General features: G+C 40.9%; 1 protein-coding gene across 1 annotated transcript in view; it reads left to right on the forward strand.

The window, feature by feature from the left end:
• LOC142256292 (phospholipase A2 inhibitor and Ly6/PLAUR domain-containing protein-like) overlaps positions 1-11,668 on the forward strand; it is a 13,856-nt gene extending 2,188 nt beyond the window's left edge. The window contains exons 2-5 of the mRNA XM_075327908.1: positions 1,467-1,583; positions 4,724-4,873; positions 5,020-5,163; positions 9,461-11,668. Of these exons, the coding sequence (XP_075184023.1) occupies positions 1,467-1,583; positions 4,724-4,873; positions 5,020-5,163; positions 9,461-9,663 (614 nt within the window). The 3' untranslated portion in view covers positions 9,664-11,668. The remainder of the gene's footprint in view (positions 1-1,466; positions 1,584-4,723; positions 4,874-5,019; positions 5,164-9,460) is intronic.
• The last annotated feature ends 216 nt before the right edge of the window (positions 11,669-11,884 follow it).

Here is an 11,884-nt window from a genome sequence, read left to right on the forward strand (position 1 = left end):
CTAATTTAAAGGAGGAAACTCTGATTTTTATTTTACCCTTCACATTCGGGTACATAGAGATGTTCTGGTATATAAATGTGTATTGTTATGTACCAGTACAATATGCCTATAAAGAAGAAGAATGTCACTTAGAACTTTAGGCAAAGAAAATTCGCCTTTAATGACCCATGCAGCTTGTGGTTCACAGTAAAAGTTTCTGGTTTTCAATGTTATTGGTATTTTTGGGCAACTTATAAAAAAGAGAAAGTCATAACACATCACTGGTAATCTTACATAGGACTGCAGGTACATTTCAAAAAGCACTTTTGCTCTGCTACCTCTGCATGCTCTGTCCGCTCCCCTTACACTTTGCAGTAACTCGTTTTTCCAGTTCTGTAAATTAAGCTTTTATTTTTTTTATGTGGACGTCGCCCACGGCCTTTTTTTCACAGTTGACAGCTTTTTAGACGACTGAAATTTACTATTGACAATAAAACATTTTAGAAAGAGATCATTCATGTTGATGGCAAATAAAAAAAATAAGTGTTTTTACCACAATTATCTGACACTTATTTTGATACATTAAGTTCCTAAGTGTATTTTTGTTTAATTTATTTAAATTTTAAAATTAATAAAATTTTAAATTTAAAACTTTAAATTTGCGGGAGATTATTAACTATTTTTATTACTTTTTTATTTTCTACACTGAATTTTTATTGCAGAATCTAAACTAATAAAACATCACATACATAATTTTATATTATAAATGTATTTTTTATTTTGTTTTAATTTTTTTTTCAGTTTTTATTTTATTTTTCAAGAGGTGTTCCTCCCTCCCCCCCCAAAAAAAATTGCCCAATCAGAATGCAGAGGTGGAAATGCTGTGCGCTCGTATCTTTTGCAGGTTAATAGGCAACATATTGAATGTTGATACGAATGTGTAGCCAATAACCCAGTCTGTCGGAATTTCTGAGCCCTTTTCTCGGGATCGTTGGAAGCCCCAACAGTCAGACATCCAGTGATCTACAAGTAATTCTTTGAATTGTCCAGTTGTTTTTTATTTGTACATTTTTTTATTATTTCCCCTGTAACTAGAATTATAGATCAAGCCCAAGTTACAGGGGAAAACAGATTGGAAAATTAACGGCTGTCTCTCTTTTGTTTGACCAAGAAGCATAGTGATATGACCTGTCAATAGGGAATCGATCAAGTAATCACTGGGACCAAACAGACAGAAATAGTTATATAAGCCCTTCACGTAGAGTGATCAGTACCTTCTCTGACAACCAGGAACCCAACCCATGTCTGCACAGTTACAGAGCATAAGAACTATTATTAATCACCAGGCAAAAGGCTGATCCGAGAGCATTATGGAGTTCAAATTTCCTTCTATTTGGCATTTAAATATTACTAAATAGATTTTTGCCAGGGAGATGTCTCCATAAATGAACATATACATTAGTGTGATGTACATTCTTTTCTTCTAGGTCACTCCCTGCAGTGTACACAGTGCACCGGCTTCAGTGACTCACCTTGTACTGGCAGCTTACAGGACTGCCCTTCCCAAAATGACGTCTGCGGGACTATGGTGATTCGCACCAGAGGTAAATCTATCTTATTGCTCAACTTTTAAAACTCCTTAGTGATTTTTGCATCTCGAGGTTACACTTTTTAACTACCTTTAAATATGAATCTCTTAATATAGTAAATGTGAACAGGTACCAGCTGCTATAACTACACAAAACATAAACAAATGGGTGCATGAGAATTGGCCAATTTTTGCTAAAGGAACCTTTATTTTTCTAAGTATATTACATATTGCATTAATGCAGTTTAAATTTCATATATTCTATATCTACATATATCTTAGCGCTTACAGAGTGCTGCTGTATTCCTTTGTACAGAGTGCTGCTGTATTCTTTTGTACAGAGTGCTGCTGTATTCTTTTGTACAGAGTGCTGTTGTATTCTTTTGTATGGAGTGCTGTTGTATTCTTTTGCACAGAGTACTGCTGTATTCTTTTGTACAGAGTGCTGTTGTATTCTTTTGTACAGAGTGCTGTTGTATTCTTTTGTACGGAGTGCTGTTGTATTCTTTTGTACAGAGTGCTGCTGTATTCTTTTGTACAGAGTACTGTTGTATTCTTTTGCACAGAGTGTTTCTGTATTCTTTTGTAGAGTGCTACTGTATTCTTTTGCACAGAGTGCTGCTGTGTTGCACAGTGCTGTATTCTTTTGTACAGAGTGCTGTTGTATTCTTTTGTACGGACTGCTGTTGTATTCTTTTGTACAGAGTGCTGCTGTATTCGTTTGTACAGAGTGCTGCTGTATTCTTTTGTACAGAGTGCTGCTGTATTCTTTTGCAGAGTGCTGCTGTATTCTTTTGTACAGAGTGCTGCTGTATTCTTTTGTACAGAGTCCTGCTGTATTCTTTTGTACAGAGTGCTGCTGTATTCTTTTATGCAGAGTGCTGCTGTATTCTTTTGTACAGAGGGCTGTTATATTCTTTTGTACAGAGTGCTGCTGTATTATTTTGTACAGAGTGCTGCTGTATTCTTTTGTACAGAGTGCTGCTGTATTCTTTTGTACAGAGTGCTGCTGTATTTTTTATACAGTGTTGCTGTATTCTTTTGTACAGAGTGTTGCTGTATTCTTTTGTACAGAGTGCTGCTGTATTATTTTGTACAGAGTGCTGCTGTATTCTTTTGTACAGAGTGCTCCTGTATTCTTTTGTACAGGGTGCTGCTGTATTTTTTATACAGTGTTGCTGTATTCTTTTGTACAGAGTGCTGCTGTATTCTTTTGTACAGAGTGCTGCTGTATTCCTTTGTACAGAGTGCTGCTGTATTATTTTGTACAGAGTGCTGCTGTTTTCTTTTGCTTATGTTTCATGTAGTTATAGCAGCTGGCACTTGTGTACACTTGCTATATTTGGAAATACATTTTTTTGCAGTATATATTGAAAGTATAGACAACCTCCTACTCTGACTGTGTTCTCTAAACATCTGTCACAGTGTGGTTTTAATTAGTGCTAAATCCTATCTGCCCATATATTTGTAAACTTTTAGTCCAGGGGATGCATAACACTAAACTAGGATAGGGTCCAATCAAAGAAAGGTCACCTTGCTGCGGTTGATGGGCTCACAAGATTTGCCAATTCATTATTCTAAATTTATTCTATATCTTAGTGCTCACAGAGTGCTGCTGTATTCTTTTGTTTGTGTTTTTAATGTTTTAAAGGGAACCTGTCATGTCAGTTTTTGATATTTAATGTGTTTATCTTTAAAAAAGACTTTATATGCTTAGGGGGTTGCAGTAAATATATGGATCTTTTGCTGGCATCAGTCACTGTCACTCAAGTTCAGGCATTAATCTTTTTCTAACTTAGCCACAACCTCAGCATTATATTTATTATACCACAGGTCCTTCACATGATCATGAGATCAGCACAGGTCCTGCAGGACTACCGCTCTTCTGCTGATTACCACAGGTCCTTTAACATCACTTCTCAGCTAAGCTCCGCCCATAATGATCACATGATTGCGACATTCACAGGTCCTGCACCACCATTTCTCCAATGTTGAGCTCCAGAGCTGGTGGTGGGGACGGACCTGTTCTGATGTCACGATCAAGTGACCTTAATATGCGTAGCTCAGCAGAGAAGTGATAGTGAAGGACCTTTAGTAATCAGCAGAAGAGAAGTGGTCCTGCAGGACCTGTGCTGATGTCACGATCATGTCACCTCAATGGGCGGAGCTCAGCAGAGAAGTGATGTTAAAGGACCTGTGGTGTAATCAATTACAATACTGGGGGACGTGACTAAGTTAAAAAAAGAATCATGTCTAAATTGAGTGACAGTGACTGATCCCAGTAAGAGCTCCGCCCCTATGACTGAAATCTTAGGTATGTAATGTATTCACCTAAGCATATCAAGCCTTTTTTTAGATAAATACATGGAATTTTTTTAAAACCATGTTAGTGATGCGCATTTCATCATTTAAAACACATTGAGGGCAGTTTGATATCTAGAAATGACATGACAAGTTCCCTTTAAATATGTTAGGTATTATCCCATAAAGAGGTTCTGTCACTTGTCATTAATATGTTTGTTTGCTTATTTTCTTCCCTGCTGTAAATGCCGCTGTTCTCCTGAATCCGGAGATATTTTTCTTTTGTTCCTGCGCCTCTCCGTTCCTGAGATATGGCTCCTTTTTCATTGTAAAAAAAATCTAGTTTTGATAGACAAGGGGGCATGGTCCTAAAGTAGACTTCTACTGAGAACAGATGAAGACAATGCCCACTTGTCTAAATAAATTGAGTTTCATACAAGAAAGAAAGGGCCATAGCTTGTGAATAGAGAGGCGCAGGAAAAAAAGAAAAACAGCGCCGAATTCAGGAGAACAGCGGCATTTACACCAGGCAAAAAGCAAATCCTATTTATGGAAAGTCAGAAGTCGACTTTAAGTTACTACTTGGGATGTCACTAAGCATGATATCTCTGATCACTAATTCACGGGAAGTCAATACTGCTAGGACATCTTGGGTCACTTCTTCATCTCCTATCTATGAATCACAAATTTAAAGTAGTTTCTAGACACCCTTTCATGGACAATATGGAAATGGCTGATAGCTGAAAGTAATAGAATACATTCTTTTGTGCAACACTTTGTGAGAAAATCGACTTTTAGGTTTGTTGTCCCTTTAAATGTTGAAGAGCTGACTAACTGAATTTTGCTTATTTTCAGGGTATCGCTGGACAAGCTTTAACTACATCAGGTCATGCGTGAATATCAATGAATGTTCCAATAATGCAAGCGTGACCGGTCTATACACAACAACTGCCACCGCAACAACGTGTTGTTCCACAAATAACTGCACCACGTCCATTCCCATCCGTAAGACATTAGATTATTCTTTATTTGCACTGATATTTCGATATTTTCAAGTAATATGGCTCTTAAGGAGCTGCTGCGGTTCCCCGGACTACCTGCCGAGTACGAGACATCACCTAATATTCTTCCTCTCTTTTTTTGGGTCACAGTACCAGTAGAAAACTACACCTTGAATGGGTTAACATGCCCTTCTTATGTTGAAACCCTAATGGAACCCTGTGATATTAAGAACGTATCAGCCTGCACCGGACATCAGATACGTTGCGTGCGGTATTCAGCCAGTACAACATTAGGTGGGTGCAATTTATTTTTGGTGTATCTTACAGTGCACAATTTTCATTGTAAAAAGACCAAAATCAGAAGACAATGAGGTGAGAAAGGAAGGGATAAGAGGGGGATGCAGCTGCAGTTTTTCCCTCAATGTGTCAAGACACAACTTGCCTACAAGACTAGTGCTCAACAATAAATAGAAAGCAGTAAGAAGAAAAAGAGAAAGCGATAGGAGGGGGATGCAGCTGAAGTTCCTCCCTCAATGTACCAAAGCACAACTTGCGCATAAGACTAGCATAAAACAATAAATTAAAAGGAGTAAGAAGAAGAGTGGAAGGGATAGGAGGGGGATGCAGCTACAGTTTCTCCCTCAATGTATCAAAAAACAACTTGCCTATAAGACTAATGTTAAACAATAAATAGAAAGCAGTAAGAAGAAAACGAGGAAGGGATAGGAGGGGGATGCAGCTGCAGTTTCTCCCTCAATGTATTAAAACACAACTTGCCTATAAGACTAATGTTAAACAATAAAGAGAAAGCAGTAAGAGGAGGAGTGGAAGGGATAAGAGGGGGATGCAGCTGCAGTTTTTCCCTCAATATGTCAAAACACAACTTGTGTATAAGACTAGCATAGAACAATAAATAAAAAGGAGTAAGAAGAAGAGTGGAAAGGATAGGAGGGGGACGCAGCTGCAGTTTATCCCTCAATGTATTAAAACACAACTTGCCTATAAGACTAATGTTAAACAATTAAGAAAAAGCCATAAGAAGAGGAGAGGAAGAGATTGGAGGGAGATGCAGCTGCAGTTCTTCCCTCAATGTATCAAAATACAACTTATCTACAAGACTAGTGTTAAACAATAAATAGACAGCAGTAAGAAGAAGTAAGGAAGGGATAGGAGGGGGACGCAGCTGCAATTTTTTGCTCAAAGTATCAAAACACAATATTGTGGTAAGGAGCCAGCCAATAGAGATAGTTATTGGCTCAGAGCACACACATTCTTTGTAAATGTACAAATAATGTCTAGCATAAAACAATAAATAGAAAGCAGCAAGAAGAGGAGAGGAAGGGAAAGGAGGGGGATGCAGCTGCAGTTTCTCACTCACTGCAGCAAAACACAATATAATGGTAAGTAGACAGCCAAGGGTGAAAGTGATTGGCTAAGAGCACACAAGTTCTTTGTAAGTGTACAAATAATGTCTAGTGTAAAACAATAAAGAGAAAGCTGTAAGAAGAAAGGAAGGGATAGGAGGGGGATGCAGCTGCAGTATCTCACTCAATGTATCAAAACACAATATCATGGTGATGAGGCAGACAAAGGAAGTAGTGATCGGCTCAGAGCACACTAGTTCTTTGCAAATGTACACTTGACCCCATGCCATCCCACCTCCTTCCCAACCTCACCACCATCCTTATTCCAGCCTTAACCCATCTCTTCAACCTATCTTTAACGACTGGAACCTTCCCCTCTGCCTTTAAACATGCAACAGTCACACCTATCCTAAAGAAACCTTCCCTCGATCCAACCTCTACTACCAGCTACCGCCCCATATCACTACTCCCACTTGCCTCAAAACTCCTGGAACAGCATGTCCATGCTGAACTTTCCTCCCACCTCTCCTCTAACGCTCTCTTTAACAACCTACAGTCCGGCTTCCGTCCACATCACTCCACCGAAACTGCCCTGACTAAAATCACAAATGACTTGCTTACTGCCAAAGCGAACAAGCACTTCTCTATACTCCTACTCCTAGACCTGTCCTCAGCCTTCGATACCGTTGACCACTCCCTCCTATTACAGACCCTCTCTTCCCTTGGTGTCAGAGACCTCGCCCTCTCTTGGATCTCTTCATACCTCTCAAATCGCACTTTTAGTGTCTCCCACTCCCACACAACCTCTTCATCCCACCATCTCTCTGTTGGCGTCCCTCAAGGCTCTGTCCTAGGACCCCTACTTTTCTCTATCTACACATTTGGCCTGGGACAACTCATAAAGTCCCATGGCTTCCAATACCACCTATATGCCGACGACACCCAGATCTACCTCTCTGGCCCAGATGCCACATCTCTGCTGTCCAAAATCCCGAAATGTCTATCTGCTATATCCTCCTTCTTCTCCTCTCGCTTCCTAAAGCTCAATGTGGCCAAAACTGAACTAATCATCTTTCCTCCGTCTCACCTACACTCTCCACCTAATCTATCTATTACAATAAATAACACCACGCTCTCGCCAGTACCCAAAGTTCGCTGCCTCGGAGTGACCTTTGACTCTGCCTTATCCTTCATACCACACATCCAATCCCTCACCACCTCCTGTCGTCTTCAACTCAAAAATATTTCCAGAATCCGCCCTTTCCTCAATTTGCAATCAACTAAAATGCTAGTGCATGCCCTCATAATCTCCCGCCTCGACTACTGTAACATCCTCCTCTGTGGCCTCCCTGCCAACACGCTTGCCCCTCTCCAGTCCATCCTTAACTCTGCTGCCCGACTGATCCACCTCTCGCCTCACTACCACCCCGCTTCTCCTCTCTGCATGTCCCTCCACTGGCTTCCAATCTTCCACCGTATCCAATTCAAACTTCTAACACTGACCTACAAAGCTGTGCATAATCTTTCCCCTCCGTACATCTCCGAACTACTCTCCCACTACACTCCAACACGTCACCTCCGGTCCTCCCAAGATCTCCTCCTCTCCTCCTCTCTCATTCGCTCCTCACACAACCGACTCCAAGACTTCTCCCGAACATCCCCAGTCTCCTGGAACTCGCTGCCTCAACACGTCAGACTATCCCCTACCCTTGCAAACTTCAAACGGACCCTGAAAACGCACCTGTTCCGAAATGCCTACAATCTACAATGAACTCGCTGCCGCCCGACCACCGTGCGGAGCTGCCGCCCGACCACCGTGCGGAGCTGCCGCCCGACCACCGTGCGGAGCTGCCGCCCGACCACCGTGCGGAGCTGCCGCCTGACCTACACCCCACCTATTGTCTCCTCCCCATAATCCTATAGAATGTAAGCCCGCAAGGGCAGGGTCCTCTTCCCTCTGTACTAGTCTGTCTACTGTAACTTGTATACGTATTTTGTATGTAACCCCCTTCTCATGTACAGCACCATGGAATTAATGGTGCTCTATAAATAAATAATAATAATAATAATAATAATGCCTAGTGTAAAACAATAAAGAGAAAGCAGTAAGAAGAGGAGAGGAAGGGATAGAAGGGGGATGCAGCTGCAGTTTCTCAATAAATGTATCAAAACACAATATTGGGGTAAGGAGGCAGCAAAGGCAGATAGTGATTGGCTCAGAGCACACAAGTTCTTTGCAAATGTACAGATAATGTCTAGTGTAAAACAATAAAGAGAAAGCAGTAAGAAGAGGAGAGGAAGGGATAGGAGGGGGATGCAGCTGCAGTTTCTCAATAAATGTATCAAAACACAATATTGTGGTAAAGAAGCAGAAAATGGAGGTAAAGATTGACCCAGAGTTCACAATATAGTTCTATCATCAAACGGAAAGGTGTCTTTATGGCATGTAGTATTTCTTATTAAAGGAAAGTCCATCTTCCTCCAGAACTTGTCTAGATTAAAACAGTAAATAAAAAGCAGTAAAGAAAGGAGAGGAAGGGATAGGAGGGGGATGCAGCTGCAGTGATTGGCTCAGAACACACAAGGTCTTTGTAAATGTACAGGTAATGTCTAGTGTAAAATAACAAAGAGAAAGTAGTAAGGAAGGAGAAGGGATAGGAGGGGGATGCAGCTGCAGTTTCTCACTAAGTGTATCAAAACAGAATATCATCGTAAGGAAGCAGCCAAGGGAAGTAGTGATTGGCTCAGATCACAAAACATGGTTCTTACATCTAGAGTCTCTATAGCATGTCCTATTTTTTAAAAGGGGGAAGGGTGTGATTATATATAGGCACCATATATTTACTTTAATGCCAGCAGGTTCTTCAGCAAAACAATCTATTTAGTATAAAGCAATAAATAGAAGATAGTAAGGACAGAATAGACAGGGATAGGAGGGGGATGGAGCTGCAGTTTCTCACTCAATGTGCCAAAACACATTAAAATGGTAATTGAGCAGCGGGGGAAGGGGAAGCAATGATTGATGCAGTGAATAATGTCTGTATGGTATGATATTTAGGTTTCTAATTAGGACTAATAGTAAGTAATTAGATCTTAAATGACAATCAAGGTATTTTCTCACTAGTACGACGGCAGAATGTAGGTGAAATATGGCTTAATGTAGTAAATGGGTATCATATCTTAAAAAACATAAAAATATATTATTATTTTTTATTTTTAATTTACAGGATCCACTCAATCAAACCTCTATTTTGGTGGATGTGCCACAGAGAACACCTGTGCCGTACAGAGCAGCTCTATAAAAGGAAATGGAATCAGCGTGGACATTAAGAGGAAGTGCTACAACGGCGCCGGAAGCCTCTACTCCGGGGCAATGCCCTATTGTTTACCTGTGATTCTCGGGTTGCTCAAGTTTGTTCTTTCGATGTGAAGTGGAAGATCCTAGAAGATTGGTCACTTTTCCTGAAAAGACTCTTCTGCTGCTGTAACACTTGAGATGATCCTTTTGGCCACATCGAAGAAAGTTGAACCATAAATTGGTGCCCAGGGCTTATTTGAAGATAATTTCCAAAGCCTGAAAATCAGTCATTGACCAAAGTGTCCATCCGAAATAATTTTTGGAACTGTCCTGATTCCTATGTGCAGAACATTCTGTATCGTTCTGCTATGCTCTCCTGTATATATTTGCTTATGGTGCAGAGCGTTGTTTCACAGCACTGGGATTCACGCTGGTCTTGGGAGGCGCTCTCGCAGATGCTTCTTGTTCCCGGTGATTGCTCTGCTTCTTTAGGGAGCGCGTTAGCTCAGGACGTCGCCAGTTGTATTCCCTGTTTACAGTTGTTCTCTTGGCTCCCGTGGTGCTCAGTGTTCTGGTCTTGGTCGCTCGACTTTGGACTGTTGTTGACCCATCTGTGCCTGTCCTGACCTGTCCGGATTCTGACCTCGGACTTCCTCCTGACCATGTCCTTACCTACTCCCTGCATTTTGTACATACTCTACTGAAACCCTGACCTTTGGCTTGTATCCTGACCTCGTCTCTGTCTGCCCCCCATGTACTGTTGTGTCCTCCTGGTTTATGATCTCGACCTGTCTGACTACCTCTTCATTTACTGTATACAACTCTGTCTAGCGCCACCTTGTGACAGTCATCACAGGAACATTGTAATTATGGAGACAAGTATCATGGAGAATGGTTGACCTATCAAGGTTACTTTAGGCGGACATAGATATAGATATATATGTGACAATATTTAGGAGTCACATTGACGATGCCTATTTCAAATTTCGTAAAACCTTTGAAGTCCAAGAAAAGCACCATTTATGATCATGGTAATGGATATCCTCATGTGATTCTGCAAGAGTTTAGGATATTTGAAATTATGGAAAACCAAGGTGTGTCCAAGCTCAAAGACAGGCAACAAAGGATGTACTAAAGATCACTTCTAAGCCTCAAGGAAACATCCGCATACATGGACCGTGATGCATGGACTGGACTTGGGAATCCTAATGCAAACTTAACAGTGTCGAATGTGCCTGTGATGCTTTCAAGTCGGGGACAGGAGGCCTATGTCCAAGCCACTCATTGCATATCATACATTGACCAAAATACGTGGACTTCTGAATGAGTCTCTAAGTGAACTTCACGTTTTTGGAAACTTTCCAGACGAGAGACCCCGATTCATCACCACCCACTAGTCTTAATAAACTGTGCATAGTAAGATGTGCCAAGTCCATTAGGAGGCGCACTCCACTTAATAAGTTTGGTGCATCATTACCGCAAGAAATGATCTCCAATCAGGGGCTACAGGACATTTCTGTCGAACTTTACACTACTTTTGTGCATAAATTATCATGAATTCGTCAGCCACACTTGGCCATACATCTTCCCGTAAATCTCCACCCAATTTTCCAAAAGTTGACGACGCCGGCCAGGACTTAAGCAAAAACATCAAGAGTCTCAAAACTAAAAATGTGCAACATTTCAAACTGTTGACGCTAGAGTTCTGGCGAAAAATTCTTGATGAATCGGATCTTTAGTTCTCACCAGAGCCTCCATTTGCTCGTCATATCATCTGCATGAGTGAAAAAATATATAGTAAAGAAGTAATTGACACTCCAGCCATCAGGAGGGCTTTTTGTTATGCAGCCCCCACTACTGTATGATTGTCTTCAATTGTATCTATAGTTTATGGGGCCATCAAGATTGGCATAACGCACCCTTGTACAACGCCAGTCTTGATGGACTTGAAATGGCACCGAATTCATAAATTCGGCACCTCTTCTGATCGGCGCGTGTCTCCAAACGTGAGCCAGACCAGAAATACTTCTACAGTGAGGGACTGGCATGGAATTTCTCCCATGTAAAACACTATCAAGTAATTTGACCGGAGTGGCCATGCCCTTGTCTCTCCCCTTCTCTTAAAAAAAAACAAGAAAGCCAGCACTAAATGTGCACTACTGCACTAAAAATTCCAAACTGTACTTATTATTAAAATTTAAGATTTTGGCAAAAATTTTTTGGCAAAAAATTGCAATGTCTTGAGCTACCCCGCCACGTCACGACAAATCTCATTGGTGCAGGCCTACTCTAAAATATTTTTATATAAAATGTGTCCCGCCCACAGTCATGAATGATTCAGTCATGGATACGG

Source organism: Anomaloglossus baeobatrachus, chromosome 11, assembly GCF_048569485.1.
Source record: "Anomaloglossus baeobatrachus isolate aAnoBae1 chromosome 11, aAnoBae1.hap1, whole genome shotgun sequence".
Lineage (NCBI taxonomy): Eukaryota > Metazoa > Chordata > Amphibia > Anura > Aromobatidae > Anomaloglossus > Anomaloglossus baeobatrachus.